This window comes from Centruroides vittatus, unplaced genomic scaffold (genome assembly GCF_030686945.1).
Source record: "Centruroides vittatus isolate TY-2023 unplaced genomic scaffold, ASM3068694v2 contig_658, whole genome shotgun sequence".
Classification (NCBI taxonomy): Eukaryota; Metazoa; Arthropoda; class Arachnida; order Scorpiones; family Buthidae; genus Centruroides; species Centruroides vittatus.
The window spans coordinates 223,213-250,985 of record NW_027122410.1 but is presented as its reverse complement, the minus strand read 5'-3'; the positions used below and the strand labels follow the sequence as shown (position 1 = coordinate 250,985).

At 30.7% G+C, this 27,773-nt stretch overlaps 2 protein-coding genes across 3 annotated transcripts in view; one reads left to right on the top strand and one right to left on the bottom strand.

Annotated features, from left to right (window-relative positions):
* The window catches only part of RpL40 (ribosomal protein L40), a 43,859-nt gene extending 22,661 nt beyond the window's left edge, over positions 1-21,198 (top strand). For both annotated transcript variants that reach the window (XM_067276081.1, XM_067276080.1), the window contains exons 3-5: positions 10,100-10,186; positions 18,582-18,684; positions 21,032-21,198. In XM_067276081.1, the coding sequence (XP_067132182.1) occupies positions 10,100-10,186; positions 18,582-18,684; positions 21,032-21,125 (284 nt within the window). In that variant the 3' untranslated portion in view covers positions 21,126-21,198. The remainder of the gene's footprint in view (positions 1-10,099; positions 10,187-18,581; positions 18,685-21,031) is intronic.
* Positions 21,199-25,711: 4,513 nt separating this feature from the next.
* Positions 25,712-27,032, bottom strand: LOC136979976 (alpha-ketoglutarate-dependent dioxygenase alkB homolog 4). Its single transcript, XM_067276001.1, has 3 exons — positions 26,881-27,032; positions 26,603-26,821; positions 25,712-26,328 (listed from the first exon to the last, which is right to left on the bottom strand). Exons 1-3 carry the CDS (start codon positions 26,968-26,970, stop codon positions 25,813-25,815), a joined length of 825 nt encoding a protein of 274 aa, XP_067132102.1. The 5' UTR covers positions 26,971-27,032; the 3' UTR covers positions 25,712-25,812.
* Between the last annotated feature and the right edge of the window lie 741 nt (positions 27,033-27,773).

Below are 27,773 nucleotides of genomic sequence, written 5' to 3'. Positions count from 1 at the left end.
TACAACTTATATTTGTGAAAAGTTTTTTCGCAATGAATTTAGTAAAAATTAAAACAAGAAACCGGCTAACAGATACATCGAAACTAATTTAAAACTAGCAGTGACTGATATTTAACCAAATATTTCCGATATATTACGTTTAGATCAATGCCAGAAGCTATATTAAGTATACCTATCCTAATTTATAATTATATATGAATAAAGAATTGTGATTTACCGACAGTTTCCCCCTCTTTTCTCTTGTGTGCGGCCCGCGTCAGTTCAAAAGTTTTGAAATACGACCCTTACGTCGAAAAAGGTTGCCCATCCCTGCTCTAAAATATGCACACTAAAGTTCTTGAAGATTTTGGATTACTTAAAAATATGTAGATGTTTAGTTTAGATTACAAACTGAATTTCTTTGGAAATAAAATATTTGTGTAGTCATAAAATTTATCTTAATTGTTTTTCTTGGCAAAACAGAATAGATATAATTGTTAAAATGAATCAAAGTTAGGAATATTATAGTACACACTGAATAACTTTACGTTGAAATAAACAGATTAATTTTTCTAGTTTGTAGTTTCTAATTCTGCATAATGTATCCTTATTCAGTGTTGTCTAGTGAGATATTTAGCAGGCCAAATGCAACCAAATTTAATATGATGACATTTCAGGACACGTGGAAACATTTGAAAATAAATTACGGTTGCCTGTCCAACACATTGTTCATCTTTGGAATAGGGACTACATTGAGCAGTATCCCTTACGTTGCTAAGGTCTCTGTGTAGCAAAAGTGTTTTGTATAAATAAAATGTTTGTTGCTTGCAGCACAAAAAGTACTATAGTGGTGAGTAGATTTTTATGGAAATTCTTTCACGTTTTAAAATGTTACCATACCAAATTTGATTGCACTTGAATTGCTAATTGTCTTTCTAGATAGCATTGAATAGGAGCACTTTAATTACAGTCATCTACTAAATGTAGTTAGAATAGAAAACTAAAATATGATTTCAGTAAATGATGATAGATGCTGACCAAATGGCTGAGGTTGCAAAAATGTTGATCTTCTGTTTTGGAGGATACAACTTTGGATACTAGGAATTTTTCATGATATTGGTTTGAATATACTGTAATGGATATCCCTTTTACACAGCTATAGTATTGGCATAGATGAATCTAATAGATATGTAATATATATAGACTGATCTTGAAAGGTTAAAAAGAATTTTTAAAAATAAGACAAACTAAATGAAAGTAAGAAAAATGTACTAAATTACTGCTTTTTTTTTTTGTGCCAAATAATAAATAATTTGTAAATGCGTGATGTAAGATAGGGTTTGTCGGTTTTGATAAACCGGTTTTTTGAAGAAATTTGTATAATTTGAAAACTGGGTTTTCTCAAGTAAAAAAAACCAGTTTTTTGAGCCTATACCTAAAACATAAAAATTAATTCATTATTTGATTAAAAACACCAACATTTTGACACAAAGTTGTCTTTGGCATAAAACAGGAATATTGTTAAATACTAAGTTTCATAAAACTAACTACAAAACAAAAAATTCCCTTACGCCTAAAATTTGGCTCAATTCAAGCTCTGAATGAGACGATTGGGACCTTATCAAAGCTGTAGAGCATATCCAAAGGAGCAAAAAAGTCAAAAGTCAAAAGGAAGTTTAAGAAGTAGATATTTCAAAATAGTAATGAAAAGATACTGACAGATGCTAATCAGTTATTCTATTTGTTTCTTCAGTACAATGAAGTGCACTTGATTAGACACAAGGCAGTTTTTTACATTATTTATTTATTGGTCAATACACATTTCATGTCTCTGGTACCCCTCTTCAGTCAACATTTTATTTTGTTGTTTATAGTTTCTAATATGCACCCTTTGTTAGAAAAGTTCCAGGACAAAGCTTGTAAAAAATAGAAAATTGCAATTACCAAGTAATGATTCTAGCTCCTGGCAAAGTAGTTCCCTCAGCTATCTACACACCATTGCCACCGTTTCTGGAGATGTATTAGTTAACTTGTGTTGGAATCAACAATTGAAATTATTGTCAAATGTTATATGAGATGGTTACATTCAACGAATTGTGTCGTGATGTTTTGTAAACGTTCTTCCATTACGTAATAAAAGGTTGGTGGTGCTATTGACCCCTTGGGGATGGTGACTTGTTTCACACACCCCTTTTTCAGCACTGACCTTCCATGAGTCAACACAGTGTAACCTTTTGTTTCTTTGTTATATAACCAGTTACACTAGTCTAACTAGTTTTTACTAATGTCCAAAAGGCAACATTTAGTCTAAAAATTTGTATAATATATTTAATATTATTCAAATTAACTGATATGTTAGAAATTATAGACAACAGAATAAAAAGTTGACTGAAGAGGGGTACCAGAGATTCAAAACTCTTATCAACCAATGAATAAATAATGTAAAAAACTGCCTTGTGTCTAATCAACTGCACTTCATCGTCCTGAAGAAACAAAGAAAACAGGAGGACATGAATTCAAATTTGTAAAGCAGTTATTCTATATGAAATATATTTTCAGTAATTTTCAAATGCAATGTATGTGACTCAGTTTTTCATATTTGCATTAAATTCTTATAGGCCTTTGAATCAAGCAGCATTGTAGCTGAAAATTGTTTATATAATGTAGAATTTTATTTTTTGTTTTACAAATTAAGATTACTATCACATACATTTTATAAATGAAAATTTTATTATTGGCATGTGAATTAGAAACTGTATGAATTTAATAAAAACACAATAGAAAATTAATTCATAACAAAGACATAAATTGTCTAAATGAATGGAAACTTGTGTTACATGCATAATAATATCCAGAAATTAGAGAATAGTTAATTCTTGGGAAGAAAGCTTGATTAAATTCTTTGATAGTATTGATGTAAAAGATACCTGTTTAATTTTCATTAACTCACAATTAATTTAAAATTCATATTTTATAGAAAATAATCTTTTTGACATAATATTTCAACTGGCTAACTTCAAGTATTTATTTTTCTGATTAGAAATATATATACAGTAGAGTCCCACTAGTCCGAACTAATTTGGAGCGAGCCCAGTTTGGATTAGCCGAATAATTGAAATAATGCAGAAGCAAGCAGTAAAACAGGTCTGGTTTATATAGATCCAACACTATCAATGACATCAGCGCCCCACCCTGGACAAGGGTGAAAGTGAAACGAAATTGGCGGTAGAGTTTGGAGTGGGCAAAATCATGGGGAAAAAAATCATGCAAAGATCGAGCAGTTTTGTGCCTCTACTTCAGAAAAATCAGTTGAAAATCGATAAACAGCAAGGCCCTCGACGTTTGACAATCTTGATGAAGCTGTATTCACGTGGTCACTCGGGAAAGAGAAAGGGGAACACCCCTAAGTGGATCTCTTGTTAGAGAAAATTTCCTCTTTGCCAATCGAAACATGTTCGAATTAGCATGACTCTACTGTAATAATCTGTAAACAGTTCTATATTATTACTGATATGTTTTCATTTCTAATGCAAAAATTTTTTAAATTATGTAAAACTGACTTATCTTTTAAATTGATTGCTTTCCATTAAGATAGATATTTTGTGCTACATAATATATAATAAAAATTACTACAAATGTATTAGGCTAAAATAGTCATTTTCAGCATAAGAAAACTAATAAAATTGCTTATTGTGCTGAATCATAGATAAAACTATAATATCATATAATAACTTCTAAAATGATTCTAAATCAAAATAAAAACCACTTATAAAGAAATTAACATGGACAGGCTGGAGTCTTTGGCTTTTCTTTAGATCAAATCAGTTCAAAAGCTCTTCAAATATCTTAAAGATGTCAGATAAATTGTTTAAACAATGAAAACGAACAATGCATGGAGCGTTCATGCAGAACAGAGGATTTAGAAGATTGATGTTTAATGATTACAATATTGAGTTCTTTTATTGTATTTGTTTTTCAAATAAACATTTTATTTATGTTCATCAGTAGATTTGAAACTCTTTTCTAAATAATATCCTATATCTAACAAAATTTTTTAAAACTAATATTTGAAGGGTGTTAAAATGCAAGAGTTATCACTATTTTCTCCTAAAATAAAAGGAATAGGTTACACAACAAGAATACAGCTTTTTGTAAGGATTTCTTACTGTGCAAATCCACAGAAAATATATGTAAATCAATAAAATTGAAGATTGAGCAGCATAGGTAAGACATAATCAAAAGCAAGCTACATTTACAGAAGAGGCTTTTTATTAGCGGTCAGCAGTCCTTAAAGAATCTCTGAAGGATTCTGTTAGGACTTCTCAGAAGTTTATGGCCATTTCTTATGATAAATAGATTAATGTAAGAGAGCTCTTTCCATATAATTAAAGAATGCAATTTTTTTATAAATTCCACAAATCAGACCTCTTCAGAAAACAAACAAAACTAGAAGTAAAAGCACTTTTATTTTATGGTTTCTTAAGAGCTTTTGTCTGCAAAATCTCCAGAGAAAAATCACTCAAATTTTAAAATTTTGACATTTGAAATTAATGTAACCACCATATTTACCAACAGTATATGGAGGTTGAAAGCTGCTTGACTTTGGGTCAAATCTTCAGTTTGTATTTTCCTACTCTTTGATTGATTCTATTCACTGTACTTTGATCCATGTTGTTCAGTAATTTAAAGTCAAAGACAATAGTTTAGAATCTATGTAATAAGTTTAGCCAAAATATATATGTTTGTGTTCTTGTTTTCAGTTACAGATACTTTTGATTTCACTAATTTTAACAGCTTTTTCTATATTAAAAAATAACACACTCGGTTCTTGTGGAAAGTAAAAAAAAATATATCTTTCAATGTAGGGTTCTTTGTGGAATATCAATAATTGCCAAATGTTAATATTTTTTCATTAGTATTCAACCTTCATACTCTCACTTAATATTGATATTACTATAATGAGTTTTATATAGCATTACATTTGGCCATTTTAAGGTGTACAGTACATTGCTTATCTTCCTGAGAGTTGTTGCTTTTATTGTGTAAAATTAATTATATCTGTCACTGAAAATTGTTACGATAATGAATTTTCATTGATAGTTATTATTACTTTTTGTTAGATTAATATTATCTGATTGTTCTTCCTTACCTGTAATGTCTCTCTTTAATTACATAATGTAATAAGATAATGTTTAAATTTAAAACAAATTTATTAATTTATCATTTTTTTTTTAATTTTGAGTTATGCAGCTTTGTATTTGTTAATATCCATTTGATAAATATATTAATTATATACCTGTATTAAAATATAAAAGATCAATGTACTGTACAGTATCTTTTAAAGTAGTAACTAAATTTATTCAACAATATATGGTGTTGAAAAGCTCTAAAATTTTGAATTTGATTTTTATTTTTTAAGAGAGATTTTTAGCTAGGACTCAGCTAAAATATCTCATTTATATATGTAACTATCTTATTTATTTTTTATGATAGATATTTCTAAGACAAATTGATGAATCTTCTGTTTATTAAAAAGTACCTGATGTACCAGGTAATACTTGGGTGTTTTTAAGAAAACATTGGTTTAAAAACACTACACATTTTTAATTGGTACATGGTAGCCAAACTGGGGCTGCTGTATAAGTTTTATATATAATACAGTTTCAGTAGAGAATGCAGCTCTTGTATTTATGATCGGTGATATATGACTCCTGTCATAAGATTTGACCAGCCCTGCTGTATATATAGAATATTTGTTTTGTCATAGTATTAACAAATTTTGTAGTTTTTCTTTTGATTCCTTCTTAATATAAAAGATCTTATTTCATTTATATATAAATTTGTTCTATTGTATTTTACAAAATATTTGTGAAGGTAAAAAATTTCAAGTGTTGAAGAAAGTAACTAAATACAGAGCGAGAATTATGAAATTTGATTAACAGCTTTATTGAGATGGCAAATAGCAACTGCTTCAGAGGCCAAAAACTGTAGTCATTTAACGATTGAAAAGATGGATGCGACAGCGGTCTAACCCAATTTTTTAAAAGTTGTGGATGTTAGTTTTTCAGATTTAGCTGTTATACTTATTTTGTTTCCACCAATACTTAAATGGATCTGTTCAAGAAATTTTGAACTAAAAGATACAAAATGCACGGGGTGCCCAAAAGCATCGACAAAGAATAATTGTGGGAAGGAATTGGTGAATAATATACTATATATTATTCTAGTTTGTTGTTCCATTTGTTTCAAACTCAAAGCTTTTTCCCAGACTTATCATACATGAAACAGAGACAACAGGAATGAATTTAGACTTTATTGATATTAGTTACGAGAAAATGCATTTCGGGTGTCATACCACTCGTGTTTTAGAAATAGTACAACTAAAAAGTATTTGAAAAATAGGTTCTGAAGAGATAAGAGCTGATAGAGGGTATGCTTTTGTAGGAAAGATGCAGAATTTAGTTGTATTTCTTTTTGAATTAGCTAAGTTTTGCTGAAGAATTTTATATTGCATCAGATACAAATAAGAGATAGCAAGAGTGTTAAGCAATAATTAGTAATCTTGCTTTATTTAAGAAAAAAATTGAAATCCTTAGTAGCGATTTTTACATTTATCTGTTAATGTTCTTATTAAGAATGATAATTAATTAATTTTAAATATGCGCTAAACTGTTCTTAAAACAAGAATTATTCCATAATATATATAGAGGGTAACAAATGAATTAGTTTAAGATACGATAAAACTACTACTAACAAGATTAAAAATATTGCAAGGTATTTAAAAATTTAGATATAGTAAATACATTTTAAATAGCATATATTTAAGAGTTAAATGTATTCTTTAGTAATTTTATTTAAAACAAAGAATCTCTCTCTCATTTATTATACAACAATAATGTTTTACTTCAAATATCTTCAAAAAGATAATGAAATATTCCTAAATAATTTCTTAAAATTTGTATAGTAGTAGTATAAATAGAAAATATAATTTCATATTTTATAATGTTATAATTAAAGAACCAGGAGAAAAATAAATGAATAAATACTTTTAATTTTCCAGCATTTGTTTTGCATTATGAACTAATACTTAATCCTTGTGAAGAACCATTTGAAAGCCAGCATTTAATTTTGGAAAACATTTATTTTCAGCTAATTTAACTAGCCACCTTTGGTGGGTTTGAACTACTTGCAATGATGGGATTCCAAAATAATGATTTGAAATAATTCAAACACGATGCATACATATTCCATTTGAAATACAGATATCCCCCTGTATAACACAGTAATTAGGTTCTGAAAAAATGCCTTGTTATGCAAATTTGTGCTATACAAAACATAGGGTTAGGTTCCAAAAGTTAGCAAAAGTCTACTATTCTTTTTCGTAATTAAGAGAAATATGTTTATTAAAGCAATTATAATTAACAATCACAATCAAAAATCTTGCACATTAATATGAATTTTTTCTTTGCTGCTAAACACCATTAAATGAGGGTGTCTATTTTTTGGCAAAACATCTGAGCTTTCCTGTTGACCCTAATTCGAAGTATCATTCCATCTTTCTTTTCCTTTACATTTTTCATAAAATCTAATATTTTCATTTGCTTGCATTTGTCTAAAAGATCTTTAAAAATCTTTAAATCTTTTTATGTAATAACTTTTAACTTAATCCGTAAAAAAGAAAACACAACTAACGGTCTTTTGAGTTTATTTAGAGCACTATCATCAACAATGGTGATACCTGGTTTATAAGAAAGCTAGGACAAGGAATAAGAAAAATTGTACAAGTTCTCAATAAAGAAAACTGGGGAAAAGGTGCAAAACAACATTGAAAACTTTAATATTCTAAGATCCGTGGGAAAATATGAGACAACAAGCATGATTGCTTGAGTTGAAAAATATTTAATGACTGGGTTTGCACTTAAAAATTATGATGTTTTGAACACGAATGTTCTCAAACCGTGTTAGAGAAAAACCATGTTGTTGAAATACCTTATTACAAAATGACGTTGCTAAAATAAAAATATGGCTTATTTTAATGGAATGTGCCCTACATTCAAACTATTTTAAGCTGTCATTCAGTTATACATAATGTATAACTGAACAATAGCTTAAGAATGAGATTCCAGGCAATACTGTTCTGGAATCTTACGTGTAGTTTGAACCTAAAGATGGCTAGTTAAATTAGTTAAAATGTTTGTTTTTTAAAATTAAATACTGGATTTTATCAATTTTCTTTGCAAATGAACTTGGGATGTTGGTAGATTTCAACAGTAGTTGACTTGTAAAACAAATTATGAATTGCAGAGATATTAGACATTTTCAAATCTAAATTAAGAGAACAATACATTAATAGCAGAGACCAGAGACACTACAAAGCTATCCTTTGCATTTTGGTCATTATTCAATAACACCCTAAAAGGGAGGTCAACAATGATGTGACTCTGTAAAGACAGTGTCATCTTCATAGTCAGTAGGGTTATTTTATTCTTAATTGTATTCTTTATTTTACTTTTAAATGCAATTGCATTTTATTTTATAATTTTGTTATGTTGGAAAATCAAAACCTCTTGTAATTTAAGATGTAATTGTGTCAAAGAATACTGTATTCCAAAATAGAATTTTTATTTAAATTTCATTTTGTAACCTGTCGGACTGAAAGCATCTGTTTTGATTATGTTTAGTTGCTGAAAAGGTGTGTCTAGTGTCATCTTATGCTGAATTTTAAATGTTTTTTTTTAATAATAATTATCAGGTTTAACATATAAATGTACTTTTAAACAAAGTAACAAATCATCACTATTATTTAAAAATGATACACATGATAGTCTGCTGTAATATTACATCAGTATAAAAGCTCACTACGATGCAACAATTTGCTATCAAGCAAATACACAAATACTGCATTAAAAGAATACATGATATATAATTGATTGAAATTATTCAAATTGAACATTGTTAATTATTGATACATATGTCATTCTTAGAGAAAATAGGAACATCATTGTATTTTCTTAAGGAATTTTGAAGAGAGCCTGATGAATAGGAAAACTAAAACAAAATCTGTATTTACGCATATATAGGCTGCACTTTTTTTTACCAAAATTAGTGTGTGGCCTGTAATTGAGATAATGAATAATTTTAAAGCTATTTAAAAGTAGATAGGTGACAGGAAGTTGCTGCACCATTGAAATTTGGCACTGAATCACGAGCTCGTGTTGTACCAGGAAATGTCTTACCCAGCCATAACTTCACTTAAATTCACTTTTGAGAATTTTCATATTTTGGGTAATCCTTCGGGCTTCAGACTGCCCAAATTTCACAGATATAACTCAACATATTTGCTTTCATGTTAGGATATTTTGTTGTCTTTCCACAAAATGATTGCCAATTTTTGTAGTGTTTTCTCAAGAGCATCCTTTGTTTGGATCAGTTGCCACATGTTTTTTTTTCGTCTACATCAAACTTTCTTCCTGCTTCTTAATTTCCATTTTCCTGTACATAATGCATCATCTGCAATTTAAACTTTGCTTTGCAACTCACTCGCACTCGACCTCTGTTTGACACTCACTGAGCAAGCACTCAACAGTAAGCGTAAACCACCACTTCATCCCTTTGTTTGGAATTTGTGGTGTTACCATATTTCTGTATACCCATGTCTCTACTCTCATCCTTCAACAAAATTTCAAGATTTTTATTTTTCCAAGTATATGGTTTCAGGAATGGGATGTGGCCTACACATGCATACAGTAAATTGTTTTGGAAAAGATAACATCGTGCAACAATTGTCTTTTTTTTTTTTTTTTCTGTGTATTTATGTTTATGATGATGTTTGAATGTTTTGAATCCATATTCTAGGTTCAAATGCCTTTAAGAATGCTCTTGCAAATATATGTTAAGTTTAAAAACCATGAAGTGTGATCTGAAGCTGAGAAATGTTTTATCTTGTTTTAAATTCATGACTCCTTCACTTATTTAGCATACTTTACTGTATAATAACATAGTTGATTTCAAACATTCATAAGCTTTCATACAATTAATTTATTTTTTATTTTGATTAATAATTCTTTTGTGAGTTAAATTTGTGTATACTTTATAAATAAATTTACAAAATATATTTCAGGCATTCCTCCAGATCAACAGAGACTTATATTTGCTGGAAAACAATTGGAAGATGGCCGTACTTTGTCAGATTATAACATTCAGAAGGGTAAGATACTTCTATTGAATTAATAAAATTATACCTAAGTACATATAAATAGTAATTAAATGATGATTTACTTTAAAAGCATGGATTTCATTTCAAAAGCTTAAATCGCCATATTTTTTTGTTTAGTTGTTTTGAATGGAAATAAATAAACTAACAGAAAGAAAAGTATAAAATTTACATTCTATTAAATTGCTTTTCAAACATTTTGTAGACTGTCTACAGGATGATTAAATGAAAATATAACTTGCAAGGAGTTTGATAATTCCATATTCATGGATCATTAAGTGTGTGTGGTGCATTGTCTAACTTCTTGCATTATCTCTTGCTGATTCTACTTTTGTTTCATCACTCAGTATAATAATAATGGTAAACTTTGCTACACTGACACTGTGATAAGTTAATGTGACAAAGATAAACTTTAATATTTGATTGTTAGTCCCCAAAGGCAATCTATGAAATTAAAACATATGACAGTTTGGAATAGTAATTTTACATAAATTAACAAATTATATAAATAAATTTATTTTAAACCTAAAAATTATATTTTAAATGTTTTGATAGGTTTAATTGCAATGAAATTTATTGTTAATTCATTTGCTTGTAATAATTCTATGATTTTGTTAGATTTTATGGATAGTAATAATTACAAATATTAACTGCTTAGAGCAATGGTTTCCAAACTTTCTGTACCTCTACTTCCTCTTTTTCCAGAAAAATTTGTCGTCTCCCCTTAATTTTTGTAACAATCTAATTTCATAAATACTATCCTTATAATTTATTTAATGGCTTACAAAACAATATACCTTATTAAATAAAGTATATTGTTAGACTCTTTTCGAGACATTTGAGCAATAGTGTAGATGGATTTTTAGCATTCGTACCTGAGCTGTTCAGATGAGGTTGTGAATTAGGTATAACCGTCTGGCTGATTCATTTTTTCAACATCGATTTGACGTTTTTTTTGTTTGTTTGTATTAAAAAGTGATAATTTGGTAAAAGCTGCACATCCCTTGCAATAGTCTCGTGCCCCACAGATTGGAAAACACTGGCTTAGAATATTAGAAGATTTAAAATCCGGATAGCAGCTGTATTTAAAGAAACTACTAGCGCTGGTTAATTTTGCTGTTATATTAGATCTTATCGAAGTAGAAAACTCATATTTCAGAACATTTTTGTAATCAGATTCATTTTTAATAAAAAGATGAAAATTTTATTGACATTGGTGAACTTTCTATTAATTAATGTAATCGTATTATTAATTTGTTAGACTCAATTAGTAAATTAAACCTATCATTTTTCAACATAGTTCCTAGTCTCTTAATACATTTCAATTAACAATAGATAATCTGTGTGTTTACACTTGAAGCAAAATCATTTTTATTGTCTGGAGAGGAACTTGTCATGGAAAGTTTTCTGCATTGTGTGGGTTCTAGCTCATAATGGTGTGCAGAAATTTCTTTTCTTGTAACAATGTATTCTAAAATTCTCTTTTGTTACTGTAGCAGTTCTCTTTAACTTCATGAATGAATCAATAATGGGCTAATAAACTTTTTTTTATTGTGTCAAACATTTTGTAAATTATGCCAAAAGTTAGTACTGGATCTCTTGTCCTGATATACCTTCAGCCTACAAAAAATGAATAACTGGATCCCAGGCAAGGGTATTGAATAGAAATCTTATAATCTACAATAAATTACAAAATATGATCAAAAATAGTATTAAAAATATAGTCGAACTCGGTTATGACGCGTTAGAGGGACTGGCAAGATATCCTCGTTATATCCGTAACAAATATTATTGGTATAGAGCAGTGACTTAACTAGGGGAGAATGGGTGGCTAGAGATAATAGTAATTAATAGTATGCCTGATTTTAGTTAGTCTTATCTACAAATTTTAAAATTGACGATTGCTTTATTTTTCAATACTGTGGAAGATGACAAAGAAAATTTTCTACATACTTCGACCATTTTTTGCACCTTCTAACTCTAATAATTTCTCGTTCCGGAGACGTGTCTCTGAGTGATGGAAATCTGTTGAAGTTCAGGCACACGTTCCTGGAGTCATACGATTGACATTTCTACCTGGCAATCTTAAATTTTCACTAACTGTGCAAAATTATGTACTGTACTTTTGGGTACCTTGCTGTGATATTCTTTAATAGTGTAATTATACTGCAAATTGGTCTTTACGATTGAATTGATGAAATTAAATGTTTTTCTATCGACAAGCAGCTATTCTCTATTTTATTATTGTAAACAAGAACATTAAAGCGATTTGACTCCCTAATGATTACTCTCTCATTGCTTGAGAAACGGGGGGTTTGGACATGTCTTCCACAAAAATTGCTTCGTGTGTTCGGATGAGGGTTGTGAATTAGGATGAAACTGATAAGGTCTTAAATAACCCTATCAGTTTCATCTCTCTTCCAAGAATTCAATATCACATATCTTACTACTTGAACAATTAAGAATGTTCATCTATTTGCATAGCTACCAAAAATATTGCTCATTATATCTGTGAAGTACCCTCATTATACACACAAATTAAAATTGTTATGGTGTTTTGCTTGTTATATCCATGTTTGTTATAACCGAATTTGACTGGAAACTTGTCTTGTATATCAGGACAGTAAATGATTTTTCAGACTAATAATTGCTTTATTTTGAGATTATTATAGGCTACTAATTTAATATGTAAGTGTTTAATTTTTTTTAACACTTTTGTGGGAGGTACAGAAATCACTTTTGACCTCTACAGCCACACTTCTAAACCAGTGGTCCACAGACCTCTACAATGGTTTTCAGTCTGTAATGGTGTGGGATTTAAGGGGTCCATGACACAAGAAATGTTGAAAACTACTACTCTTCAGCAGTTTCTATAACTTTTCTGTAAGTGTTGGTTTAAACATTTCTGCTGGTATTTCCTATGGCATTGTCCTTTTGTAAGTAATATATCTTCTTAGCTTTATCTATTGACAAAATTTTAAGATAAATTTTTCACAAAATGTTTTCCTGCCACTTATTTATTTATGATTTTTTTTGTCAAAGTTATTACTGTTATTATAAACCAAAAACTAAATTATATTGCACACATCATCATAAGTCTTTGTCAGATGATAGAAAACAATAGATAGATTGAAAATAAACCATTACCCTATCAAAATTGACTGCAGAGTTTTCAAATGGTGCAATTATAGAAAAGACTAAAAAATATTGAGTTTTGCATTTGTTTATGTTAAATTCAAATTATAAACAATCGAATCCATAACAGAAAATTCTTACTATATATCTAATGAAATGGGAGAGTGATCTTTCAAATAGACTAGTAATAAAATTCATGAAGTCTTTTGTTTTCAAACACAAACAGTTTTTAAGGATAAATAGCTACCTATTTATCCTTAACCTACCTTACAGAAGGATTAAACTGTGTAAATTGAGGGTTAGGAGTATTACAAGAACATATATTTAAAATTTATTTCAGAATTAAATATAACAAATTCCTTAATATACTGTAGAAATATTGGAATTTTGTGCAAAGATAAAATATGTACTATTTGTTTCAAAGCATTGAATCCTATAGTGTATTTTTCTTTGTTGGTCATGGCTTTGAATTTTATGTTTTTTATGATAGATATTTTGCACTCATTTCTGGTGCTGGGAATGATTTGAGTTCAGTCCTGCCCTTCCTATTTGGGTGTCTAGCAGGTACCTGTGCTGTAGAACATTTTTATTGAACATATCTAAGCCACTCTGCTTCTGGAGAAATAAGATATGTCAACAAGAGATGTGATGCCATTAAAGAACTCATGCACAAGCACAATTTCAACATTGTTTCATATATCTTTGTCTCACTGTTGTTGAGAACCTATTTTGCACCTTTTTTACCATCAGCCACCATCAATTTCTGTCTCAGTGAAACAAAATGTGTCACTTGTGATACAGCTTTACAACTAGCTCTGTCAATGCTTTCACTTCAATGTTCAGTTCTTTCTGTATTTCCTTTGTTATTAAAAACTCTGTATACTTTAACACACATATTGTTGTAGTTATTTACAAGTTTTGTTGTTAATGGCTGGAATATACAAACAAGTAGATGATGTATGGAATTTTACTTTAATGCTGCTTCAATGTCCAAAATGATTTTTCAGTTTGATCCACGGCTGTCTCCCTCATCAGTGGCAAATGTGTTTAAAAGAAGTGCTACCATATTTCTTTCATGCCAGTTTGTTAAATACTGCTCATTCACAAACACACACCAATCTGATACTCTGACTTTTTCTAGCAACAAAAATTAAGACTATATTCCTATAGACTAGCTATCCAATAGTTCATTTTTCATCTCAATTATGTTATTACATGCAATTGAATTAACTTATGTACTTCATAGCATGAAACTTGCAAAGCGAGATTCTTGAATTTGAGAATACACTATATATTACTGAAATCTTGGTAAAATCCTTGTCAACAAGGAACATATCTGGGATATCTGTACAAATTTATCTGAAATGTTTCATACAAACTGTTAAAGTAAGAGGTGTCTCCTCAGTTAAAAATGCAACTGCAGCAATTTCTGACAATCCTGTCAAAGCTGCATAATAGCAAAATACCAATATCTTGTAATTTTCAGTATTGAAGCTGAAAGATCCATCAATTTTAATAGTGGAGGTTTTGCTTTTCTATCATTCTAGATGAGGCCACTAACTACATTCAAACATCTCCATTGTTATCATTCCTAAAATGAAACAGTTATTTGTGTTTTAATTCTTGCAAAATACTTCCCCAGTTTTCCACAGCCCTCAGACCTGTTAGAAGGAAATAGGCTGCCCCTCAAACTCTGCATGATCTTACATGTAAAATGTTTTCTAGATTTTTTCTGAAGAACCTTGACTACCATTGAATTCTTTGCATTGACTATTAACAAAATTAACAATTCACACGCACTCTGCAGTCTCCAGATTACTGATTTAACTTTTCTTGTTTTGATAAGCAATTGTGTGATGATTATCTAAATTCACAGTTGTCACTTTTTGTAGTCTTCCTTTTGATCAGTATAGATTTATCTTTGCTTAGACAATCTTTGTATAAGTATTGCTGGTTTAGACAAGCACCCATGCAGAAATACTTTTGACAAATCCCATGACATTTGTAAACATCTTGATGTTTGTTCTTAACAGCAGTCACAAATGGATGATTATCATCATTGTAAAATGCTCTTTTTAATGATGTAAAACTGTTAAATGTTTGACTTTGCATGTTAAAAGCAGTGTTGTTGCCAGAAGTTTCATCAGAATTATCCTAAAAGTTGTGTGAAAAAATTCTAAGATGTTATGCTAATAATAAAAATAATGTAAACAAGTGAAAGTTGTGGGTCCTAAAGTTGTTGTTAGAGTAAACACCTACACCCGCAGCATTGTAAGTCACTGCCCAAGGGCAAGGAAGAACAGGGAGAGGGAGAGGGAGAGTGAGAGGAGAGGACAACTATTATGTAAGTCAGTAGCAATTCAAATTTGTTTTTTGTTATAAGGTTTTATGGCCATGGCAGTGACTAGAATTATTCTCTTTGTTGTTGTTGTTATAGCAAGGTGATAGTATTAATTGATATTAAAGTTGCAGAATGACTTAATATTTTTCGTTGGAAATTGTTAATCAACTGAATTAACTGCTTGTTAATTTAGCTATCCAAATAAGTAGCAAGGTTGCGGCCGACTTTTTCAACGCAAAAACGTGTACTTCGGATGTTCAGCACCGCCTTCCTGTAAGCCTAGAAGTTTGACATGGTGTTTGGAATGTCAGTGGAATCATGCTCAACATTCCAAATGCCATTGCCAAACTTCTAGGCTTACAGGAAGGCGGCACCGAACATCCGAAGTACACATTTTGCACAGAAAACATTGGCCGCAAGCTCACTGTTATAACATACAGAAAATAAAATTCAATAACTATACATATGTATCTAAATATTGATATATGAGTATCTAAAATATTAACAGAATTCTGTTAACAATATAAACTGGTGCTTTCTATTATATCTACATTGTCTTTACATAGAAAAGTTAAATGCAAATTATAACTGTATTCAATCTTTGGATTTAAATTATCTCTAGGGTGAAAAAGGAAAGGTTTCTTCTATACTACAGACTGTTTATTGTACAGTTTTTAATTTTGTGTGTATGATATGATACTTTGATAATATAAACTGGACAGCTATGGTTTCCTCAGATAATGATTAGCAATCTTATTTGCTATAAAGTTGCAGAACTGTTAATTATATAATTAGAATAAGCTTTAAATGAGTTAATGTGAAAGAATATAGTAGCAATACCTTATGTTCATGTGCATGCACATGAACATAAGGTATATGCAAATTGCTAAGGTATTGCTGCATGAACATTGTGATATTCTGTAAAACTTCAAAATACATAGACTTTGACATATATTGACATCTAGAGCTAATCCTTTGCAGGAATAAAAATTAAACTTAACAGAACTACAGTAGAGCATCGATTATCCGACCCTTGATTAACCGACCGCGTTCTAGTCGGCAAATTCAAATGTCCACTAGTGATGTGGCGCTACAATATTTGGTTATGTGTTGGCTACTTTAATATTATTTTTGTTAAATTTTTGCATGTTTTAGCTGGCAGCACTGGCTTGACCGTGAAAGAGAGGCTAGTATTTAATTAAACCAGGCCTAATACACTATACTAATAATGTATGTTTTCGTACTTTCCGGTTATCTGACTTTTCAGTTATCCGACCAACCCCAGTCCCCAATTAAGTTGGATAATCGATGCTCTACTGTATTTATTAGGTACAGCTACCTCTTCTGTAACTGCATTTTGATGGAGAAAGGATCATTATCTAAGTGTATCATTTAACTATATTTTTGTAATTAAACATTTTATTTAAGAGATCTTTTGATCTATTTACAAATGACTATTTAATTGTATTTAATTGCTACTTCTGGATCAAGATTTTATTCATTGCATGCAAATAGCTTTTAATTTGAAATTGGTATTTTGTAATTTTTGTGTGTAATTTCTTCTTTAATATGTAATTTATTTTGTAATTTGTGTAATTTCCTCTTTAATAATTTATTTTTCATAAATAGAATTCACATGTAAGTAATGTAAAACAAAGAAAAATTTAAATATCTGTTTTATATATATATAATGGCATCGAAAAATGTCACACACGACTGAAACTCAGATTCTGATTAGCTAATCAGAATCTCAGTGAGTTTCAGTCAATCATACCCATCTAACATCACACTCCAGCAATCCGGAAGTGATGCCGTTATTTCTCTTGAACTTCCAAGATTTAATCAAATATTTAACACGTTAATCACCACAAGGCACCTGCACTTGTTTGAATTGCTAAAAATATTCCCTGGTGATTCCGAGCCCAAGTTTTGTGCCTCAAAGACTGTGATAACATAATATACTCTGTGGACTAACAGTAATACTTCATAGAGCATTGCTGTAAATTTGGTTTAATTAAAATTAATGCAAAACAAACTTGTACTGACCTGCAAATGAGGTACAGTATGTGACTTACATCCTGTAAGTGTAAATTCATCTTTCTAAGCCTTTAGGCACATAGATTGATTGTACTTCAAACAAAACTTTTAAAAATTGATATAAGTTTTAAAAATCAATTCAAAGAGCAAATTCAGATTTTCTGATACGAAAAGAACATAGATCTATAGAAAAAAGAAAATGACCCAGAGGGACGGATTTTTTTTTTCAATGGCGGAAGTTAATGTGTTAAAATTCTTTAGGCACATTTTGAGTTAAAAGTTTGTCATAGTCTACATTTGTTTCGAGAATAGTTATATATTTATTAAATATTTTCCTAATTACTTTTCCTGTTTATGGTTATTTTGGGATGAAAATCCTTTCTTTTCCGGACAGTAACGAAATCAGATACCTATAGTTTTTATAGTGCAGATCTATTTTGTCTTAAAATTTACTTTCTTAATTTTTTAAAAAGTTGTTTTTAACTTGAATTTTTGTGTTCTGTAATATTTTATCCCAAGTATGACTAGCAGACACGTAATGTGTGAGAACAGTCATGTATGACAAAAATTAGTTCTTACGAAATAGATTCCTACCAATGGTCAATCGTCTAAAATTTTTAAATTAGTTTATTACTGTGTAGTGAGCATTTTGTATCCAGTCACAGTATTTAAACAATGTTGAAGTATAATTATGCTTGATAGGCATAAGTTATTTTTGAATTCTTTAAATTTCACTTGTGGATACTCATGTTTACTTGTACACGGTGTTTACAATTACAATATTGTTTATTTTTGTAATTGTCTAAATATGTAGAATTTCATTAAGATAAACAACAATTAAATTATTTTTTATAACATACCTTTATTTTCTTTCAGAATCGACATTACATTTAGTTTTGCGACTACGTGGTGGCGTAATTGAACCCAGTCTTCGTATCCTGGCTCAAAAATACAATTGTGATAAAATGATATGTCGCAAGTAAGTATTTTTGTTTTATACTTTCAGCAAAATTTACCCATATTTAATTGCCTTTTTTTGTATATATTTAAAGTTAAAAAAAAATACTTGTATTCTGTTATAATCTGCCAAACTGATGATAAATCATTTCTTTGCTCCAATCTGCTGTATTGCTATTTGTCAGATCATAGTTTAAATCTGTTTTTGACGTGATGTCATATTTGTATTTGACAGCTTTTAATAGAGGAGGTTCTTTAAGGAAAGCGTTGTTAACTTAGTGGCTATTATTCATAAAGACAACCTAGCATACAATAGCAACAGTTGAAAGAAAATAGAAAATGGCTGACATATGAACAAAGAAAATGCTAAATTTGACTTCAAATTATAAATTTTGATGTTTTTATACAATATTTATCTTTCATTTCCTTTAGATTAAATTTATTCATTAGTACTTACAAGTATATATTGTCGTCTTTTATTAAATTTGCTTTGGTAATTATTTTGTATTTAATATATATACTGTATTAAATACAAAAATATATATATATATATATATATATATATACAGGGTGGGCCAGCGAAAACGAAACGGCAGAGTGTTCGTGTTCGTCCAAGCAAAGCGCTCGGACAGGTCGATTTTACTCTCGAGGGGACATCTTTTGCAATAAAGTTTTTGCGATTCTGAATACAACAGACAACAAAAAATTTTAAAAACTCATTTATTTTGTATTAAGTAAAAAAGCATTTATTTCGAAAAAAATGATTGTTTAGTTAATATTCAGAATCGCAAAAACTTTATTGCAAAAGATGTCCCCTCGAGAGTAAAATCGACCTGTCCGAGCGCTTTGCTTGGACGAACACGAACACTCTGCCGTTTCGTTTTTGCTGGCCCACCCTGTATATATATATATATATATATATTAAATGACTAACTAGACAAGCTTTGAGCATCACACTTAAAGAATTAGCATTGATATCAATGGTGATAGGACAATATTTTGATTGTTGTCAATCAGATTAAGTTTATTAACTACATTAATCCATTCTAACACATTTCATCATTTTTAAGGATGTAGTGATATGTTCTTTGTTTAAAATCTCAGCAGTCAGTTATGTTGCATGAGCTGTATCATTGACATTCCTGAATTAATGTGGCTTGGAAGTGATGCTTTGGCCACTGTTGATGTACAGAAATGATTATTGCTTAATCAGAAAAACATCTACTTTCTTGAGATTTTGTATGATGCAGCCTGACCATGGTCCTTGTGTCAAAAACTGACTAAGATCTTGTTTATTTTAAATAATTGATTTTGAATATTTTAGATATGTTTTAAATATGTAACAGAGGAAAAGTATGGTGATTGGTCAAAAATGACCCTCCCCAAGATTTAGTTTTGAACTTGAGACCTTAAAACATCAAGAAATTCAAAACATTCAAGGAGGTTTCTGTATATATGGAAGTGTGTGGAGGGGCCATAATTTTGTTTACCCTCTTTGAAGCTCATACTCTTCTGCTCTTTTAGCATGCTAAACACGCAAGCCATTTCTGGATTGGATTGTTATAAGAGACAAGAAATGGATTCTTTGTTAACGTCAAATGCAAAAAATACAATGGCTAAGTAGGGGATAAACACCACCACAAATCTGGACGTAATGCAAAGACAATAATGCATTTTATTTGGTGGGACATGAGAGGGGTGGTTTACTTTGATTTAATTGATCCAACTGTTGACAGTAAAAATCAGCAGTGACAGTCTGATTTGGATTAAGAAGTTCAATCTTTTTCAGTTAAAAAAAAGTTATTAATTAATTTCTTGACAACCCAATAGATTCAATATTTTGACATTAATGAATATTTTCCAGTCAATTTTTGTTGGAATTCAGACATTTTTATTTTACATGTTTACTAGAAAGATTAATGTGATGAATGAAAGTTTCCTACAAAAGCATTTCGGTTTTAAATACTAATAATAGTGATAGACCTTGAAAATATAACGTATTAGTATGAGCCACAAACACGACACAATGTGAATTAATCACAAGTTGGACGAGCTGTGTGTCAGTTCCGTGACAATAGAAATTTCTAGGGGAAAATGTTACAAGAAAGCAGCTTTTAGTGAGACTCATTTGTCGATGAATATAAATTATAATGTCAAATGCTGAATATAGCTAAATGATTCTTTTTATTATGTGACAGCTAAAACTATTTTAACATTTCCTCAGAACATCATAAATAAATTAGGAAGGAACAAAATGCTTTTACACTATTTTGTTCAAATTTTCTAAAAATACTGTTAAGTCAATTCTGATTAAATATATATATAACTCTAATCGTTTTTTAACTTATTAAAAAAATGAACTCTTTCAGGTGTTACGCCCGCCTGCATCCCAAAGCCACTAACTGTCGCAAGAGGAAATGCGGACATTCGAACAACTTGCGCCCTAAGAAGAAGATCAAGTAGTTTGTTCATAATTTGAAATGAAAATGTAACTTTCTTGAATTCAATAAATTGAATCTGAATTTAACTTGACAAATGTATCCAAGAAATTTATTTTTTTTAAAGTCAGTATTTATGGTAAACAAATTTAGTTAAATATTACTCATGCGCACAGCTTTCGATTTTCGGACTTCATGTTTTCGGCCAACAACAAAAATTTTGAGCTATAGTATGGTGGTATTCTCTTCCAATTTCAGTAACAGCAATATTGTCGTAACAATTTTTATCATTTGTTTTTCATTTAATCTGTGATTTTATTTTAAATAATGTTTTATGCATTATAGTGTTGCATGTTTTATTTATCCACTGTAAAAAGGTAGAGCTTTGCTACTTTATTAAGAGTTTTTATTTCAGCTCTCAAGGTAATGGAACCATCTCTTTATAATATGTTTTGTTTTCAGACATTTTTAGGAACAAATTAATCTGAAAATCCTGAACTGATTATATTCAATACCATAATATTTACATTAACTGATGAATTAATTCAAACATTAAGTGGTAGCATCCTCTGGAGAGCAAGCATTATCTATATGGTGTTTACTGACATTTAATACAGTTAATATGATTTTAGAACTTTCTATTCTATATTAATATTCTTAGACTTATAATAAGACACCAGATGCTTTCTATATTTGTGTTGTTAAGGATAAGTTAAAGTAAATCCTAAACAATTTTGTACAAAAATAATAATAGGGTGGTAGAGATTATTTTAAATTAGTATTGTTATCAGAATATATTTACATAAATAATGTTTGCATTCAGTGTTGCTTAATTATTAATAGTACAAATATATCTAAATATTAGTGCTTTGCATAAAATATATTATGTTTTACTCTCTATATACAGTAATTTATGTAATACATATGGAAAGGTAGATACTATTGACTTTTACAAATGTTTTGAAAAACCACACAATTTTTACATAACAGTTGCTGTGCGCTCTCTTATTGTTACATGTAACCACATGTAACAATATTTAATTTTATGTTATTAACACTATAGAATTAATTCCTGATGATATATTTTGATTTCTGCATTTCTAGTAACACCATGTTTACGCCACCAATTTTTCTGTAAAAATTCTTTACGGAGATTAATTATAAATGGTATTTACGATATATTGCATTATTAGATCGACGGAGGTACTAAAAAGGTTGAACCAGAACCGTTATTAGCAAACATGAGGGAATATTCTATCGTATTGATTATTTTTTAATATTTAAAATATCTTGGATGTAAAAAGTTGAAAAGAATAAGCCACGGATGACAAATGAAACCTTACAGCTCATGGACGAAAGAAAGAAGTATAAAAATAAAAATCAACAAATGTATATGAATATACACAGACAAATATAGAAAAAAAATTGTAAGAACAAAAGAAAACTGGCTAAAAATTAAATGCAAGGAAATGGAGTTATTGGAGGGAGACCATAACTCCAAAAACCTACATAAAAAGATTAGGGAACTAACAGAAAAATTTCCACTAAGAAAAGGATGTGTAGAAAAAAAAGATGACAAAATAACAACAGATTTGGTAGAAATGAAAAAATCATAGGAGGAATATATTTGAACACTATGAAGACCAAAGGTATTTCGAAGAACCTAAGATAGATGAAGGCCCAGACATTACGGTAGAAGTGAGACATGCAATTAAAAACATGAACAAAGGTAAGGCAATTGGACCAGATGGAATTCCCATTGAACCGATCAAAAATATAGGTGACGAAGGCATTAGCAGACATCTTGAATAACATATACAAAGAAGGGAAGGCACCAGATGAAATGAACTATTCTATTACGGTACCTATACCCAAGAAAACAGGAACTATAAAACATTGTGAACAGAACAATTAGCTTGCTAAACCATAAGCAAAATATTACTAAAAATCATTCACAACAGAATATATGGCAAAATTGAAAGTAACATCAATAATACTCAATTTGGATTTCGAATGGGAGTCGGCACGAGAGAAGCAATCTTTGTTCTCTCTCAAATTGCCGAAAAAACAATCGATACGAACGTTCCCATTTTTGTGTGCTTCCTGGATTATGAAAAAGCATTTAATAACATATGGAATGATGAAATACTTTGCGACCTAGGACTAGACAAAAGAGACATTAAGATCATTAAAGATGCATATTGGAATCAGAAAACAAAAGTTAGATTGGGAAATGAAGAATCTGAATGGATTGAAGTGAAAAGAAGGGCTAGACAGAGCTGCGTACTTTCACCAATCCTATACAATTTGTATGCCGAGTACATAGTGCGGGAGGCCCTGGAAGATAGAACAGAAGGTGTAAAGATTAACGAGATAAGCATTAACAATCTCAGACGACACAGTCATTCTTGCTACTAAGGAGAAAGAATTACAAATACTGTTAAATGAACTAGTATGAAAAAGTGAAGAAATGGGACTCACAGTAAATAAAAAGAAGACTAAGACAATGTGCATAAGTAAAGATAAGTACACAATAAAGATGAAATGCAGAGGAGAGAACCTTGAACAAGTAGACAGTTTGTTATTTGGGGAAACATTTTATTCGGACAATAATGTATCAAAGGAAATCCAAAGCAGAATCGGACAAGCTAAAGACAAGTTTAACCAGACGAAAAACATTGTGTGAAAAGAAACTAAATCTACAATTAAGACTAAAACGCTACATTTGGTTCATTTTGCTTTATGGATGCAAGGCACGGACACTACGAAAAGTTATGGAGAGGAAAATCGAGGCCTTTGATATGTGGGCAATCGGAAGAATGTTGAAGATCAAGTGGACTAGCAGAACCACTAATGACAGGGTGTTACAGATGGCAGATACTAAAAGAGAATTAATAAAAAATAATAAAGAGGAGAAAATTAGCATACTACGGACACATACTGAGGGGAGAAAAATATGAAATCCCCAAACTCACATTAGAAGGAAAGATTGGGGGAAGAAGACGAGGCTGGATGGATGACCTTAAGGACTGGACGGGACTAGATACCGAAGAAATTATTCATAAGACTCACAATAGAGATTCGTGGCCGCCAACCTCCCCTAGGAGAAGGCACAGGCAGAAGAAGAAGAAAATAGCTTATGTTTAAAACTTTGTTTAATGGTTACATAGTTGACAACTATCAAACCACACAAAGTATAAACCTCTGAGTTACGTAGTTTGCTAGAAGAGTGTCTGTTATGCCCATTTATTGCTAGTTTGTTACTTTGGTCAAAATACTAAAAATTTTTTATGTTTTCTTTAGTTATTGCATTATTTTAAAAAAATTACATTAATTAATAATTAAGGATTAGATGTATGATATTTTTACTTCTGTGTTGTATGGTTTTATTATGTTAAACCTTAAGAATTTATTGAGACAAGCCTTATACTTGGTCTGTTTGCAGATAATTTCTGTACGTGTGTTGTTTCCTCAAGTTAATGTTAAAGCAATACACGAAACTTCTCGGTGATGGATTCATAAGAGAAGGATAGTTTATCTTTTTATAACGTCGAATATGTTTTGAAATTCTATTTTCCAGAAAAGAAATTTGTAAAAGTATTTATGTGTTTATTTTATTGCACAGATGTGATTTTTACGTGTTATGTGGTGAGATGGAATTCTGGAGACAATAAATAAAAGAATTGATAATCACACCACTTTATCCGTGCAAACATCAATTGCAAATCATTTTAAATCTCATTAGAGAAGCAAATAAATATCCTGAAAATAGAAAAATAACTTATTTTTAAATGTATAAAAGAAACAAAATGCATTTTATCAGTTACAAAACTTACAATCAATGGCTTTTATAAGTGCACTGAAGATGAATTTTTCCAACTTACAAAGCATGGCAACAGCAGCAGCTTTAATCCATGATTCAAACATCACAAAGCATGCTGCTTAAGAAACAGAATGGCAGTGGTAGAGAGAGAACTAATAAAAATGGCCCAAAAATGCTTATTATATTCTAATCTAGAGTAGATATGTACCCAGTTTTATAGTGTAGTGTAGATGTTTTGGTGCCTAAGATAAAAGCAAAAATATTTAAATTAAATATTTGTTGTACAGAAGAATATTTTCACAGTACTTGGAGACAAGGATTGCCTCTTCAAAGACAAGATTTTTCTCATCAAATCAATTAGGAAGAGGAAAGGGGAAGAAAAACAGCAATCTTATAACATTTTTATTGATAAATATAACAGATGTCATCCAGAAACACAGTTACAATTTTGTTTAATAAATAAATAAAATAATCTCTGATAATTTTAATTCTTGTTTCTATACACGAAGTTCCATGCAGTGCCATAACTAGGGCGGTGCCCGGGCACTGCGTAGACTCCGGAGGGTGCAGAAATGATTTGGACCAAGTTACAGATGCTCGCACCGGGCGTGTAAAAGGCTAGTTACGGCGCTGGTTTCATGCCACTCTCTTAAATTAGTAAATACCTGGAAGAATGTGCTTAGCAACTTGAGATCAGTTTTGGTTTTAAGAGATTTACTCAAAAGCTTCTAAATAGCGTTGTATTAAAGCTTTTATAGTTATAGAAGGAAAGTGTTTAAAACAATATATAAGCAGATTTTTAAACTTTATATTTGTAAAAATAAATACATATTTACAAAAGCTTAGAAACGAATTAAAATTATTGTCGAAGGATAAAACTGCGGAGGAATTACGAGATTCGGTAGAAATCCGTATTTTTATAAATAGCGCAAGATAATAAGAGTTTGCCCATTTCTTCTTCCGCTCCTCCGGGTAGAAATTCTTTGGAAAGTTCTCTGAAAGTCATGGCCAGTCGGCGAGAATCCACGTGTTTTCGGTGTATGGCGTGATACCAACGGACACGAGCCTCCGCGTGCAACACCAGAAGGGAACGTCGATACAGAGGAATGAAAATGGAGGAACACGGAGAAGATTCCGAGACGGGAGACAACGTCATGACGGTGTTCGAAAGCAAATTAATGGTGACTAGTCGTTCTCCCCACAACCACGAGTCGTCGAGATGACGATCGATGGACGATCCTCTTTCCGGAACGTATTCTAAGTTGCACAGTTCTACGGGTACGAAGTCGCGTAGTAACGGGATTTCTTCGAAACGTTTCGCTAAAAACGAAGCGAAATGAGGGAAACCTTGGAAACTTCCTATTTTCACTTTCTTTTTCTTAAAGTTGACTTTGGGCCCGAAATCCTGAAAAATTGCGTTTAATTTCGAATTAAAATATACGTATTTGTACAGTACATTGCAGACATGTTTCAATTAATGTATAAAGTGCAGGAAGAAAAACGAACCGGGAATTTCCAGGTTAGGTACAATTATGTTTAATTCAGCATTTTATCCGCTAGGGGATGTCGGGTAGTTTAGTTCGGACGGTAAAAGTACAGTACATAACTATTTAAATCGATTTGATTATAGTAACAAATTTTTATCATGATTATAGTAACAAATTTTTATCATTACAAACCTGCTTTCGCCTTCCAGACTGAGAAGGAATCCAAGGAATATTATCGATCTCTTTCGTCAGATTTTGTTCTTCCGCTTCCGTTACGAAGTCGGGTATCAGCATTATTCCATCTACAGTTAAAGACTCTTCTCCCGAGTGATTCGGATGATTCTGAGCAACTTCGTACGGATTTTCATTTTTCCAGGCGCGATTACAGAGATGACAATAAGCGTATTCAACCTAAGGAAGTCATTTAACATTAAATTTAAGTTGTTTTTTCGGGATTTATTATCACTTACATTTTCAGAATCTGTGCCAGGTCTGTGTAATTCTTTCTTCTCTTTTTCGCAAATGAGGCAAACTCTTATTCCTTTACAGGCACAACTCATTATTTTACCTCGTTAATAACGAAAACATTAAATAAACGGAGAGAAAAAATCAACAAACACGTTCATTCACTCCCACGTGTTAATCTTCTTGAAGTGTTGCCAGTTTTCAATAAATAATTTAGAAAGAAATAATACTTAAATATAATTAATTAAATATTTTAAGTTTTTAAGTGTTTGTAAAATTTTAATATAAATAATAATAGTAAATTATTTAATGCGTACAAATTTTTATGTTAGTTTGTTAATGTACCGTACGTTTCTACGATGGTGGTCGGATGGCGGCTTCAGAAGACCCCTTTTCTGCTCCCAGGACTATAAGGGGTGCTCTATAATTGTGTCCACTGTTAACTCGGCAGATCCAGAATGGGACACAACGTTGCCGTCTACGAAAGCTTAGCTCGTCCGGATTCGATCCTGGATGCCCCAGAGCGCCAGATTAACGACTTAAAGGAAGAATTAGAGAGCCAAAAATTAATATTATGGAACCAATTTATGGATTAGGAGATTACGTGAAGCGGGCAGTGCATAATTTCTCAGAGAGGAGACAAATAAATTCTATCGCCGCCTCACCCGCCATCGTCCAAGGAAAATGAAAGAAGTCGCGGTGTTGCGCGCGCTTCTTAAATTAATGAATTGCCATATGATTGCTCGGTTGTTTCCCTTCCAGAACAAGAATTTACGAAGGAATGTCGTCTGAGCTTCCACCAAATTGTTCTTTCATACGATGCAAAGATTCGTAAATGATCTCTTTAATGAAGATTCACGTGTAAATTTGAATAGTCCATGACGCTGTTGCGTGATAA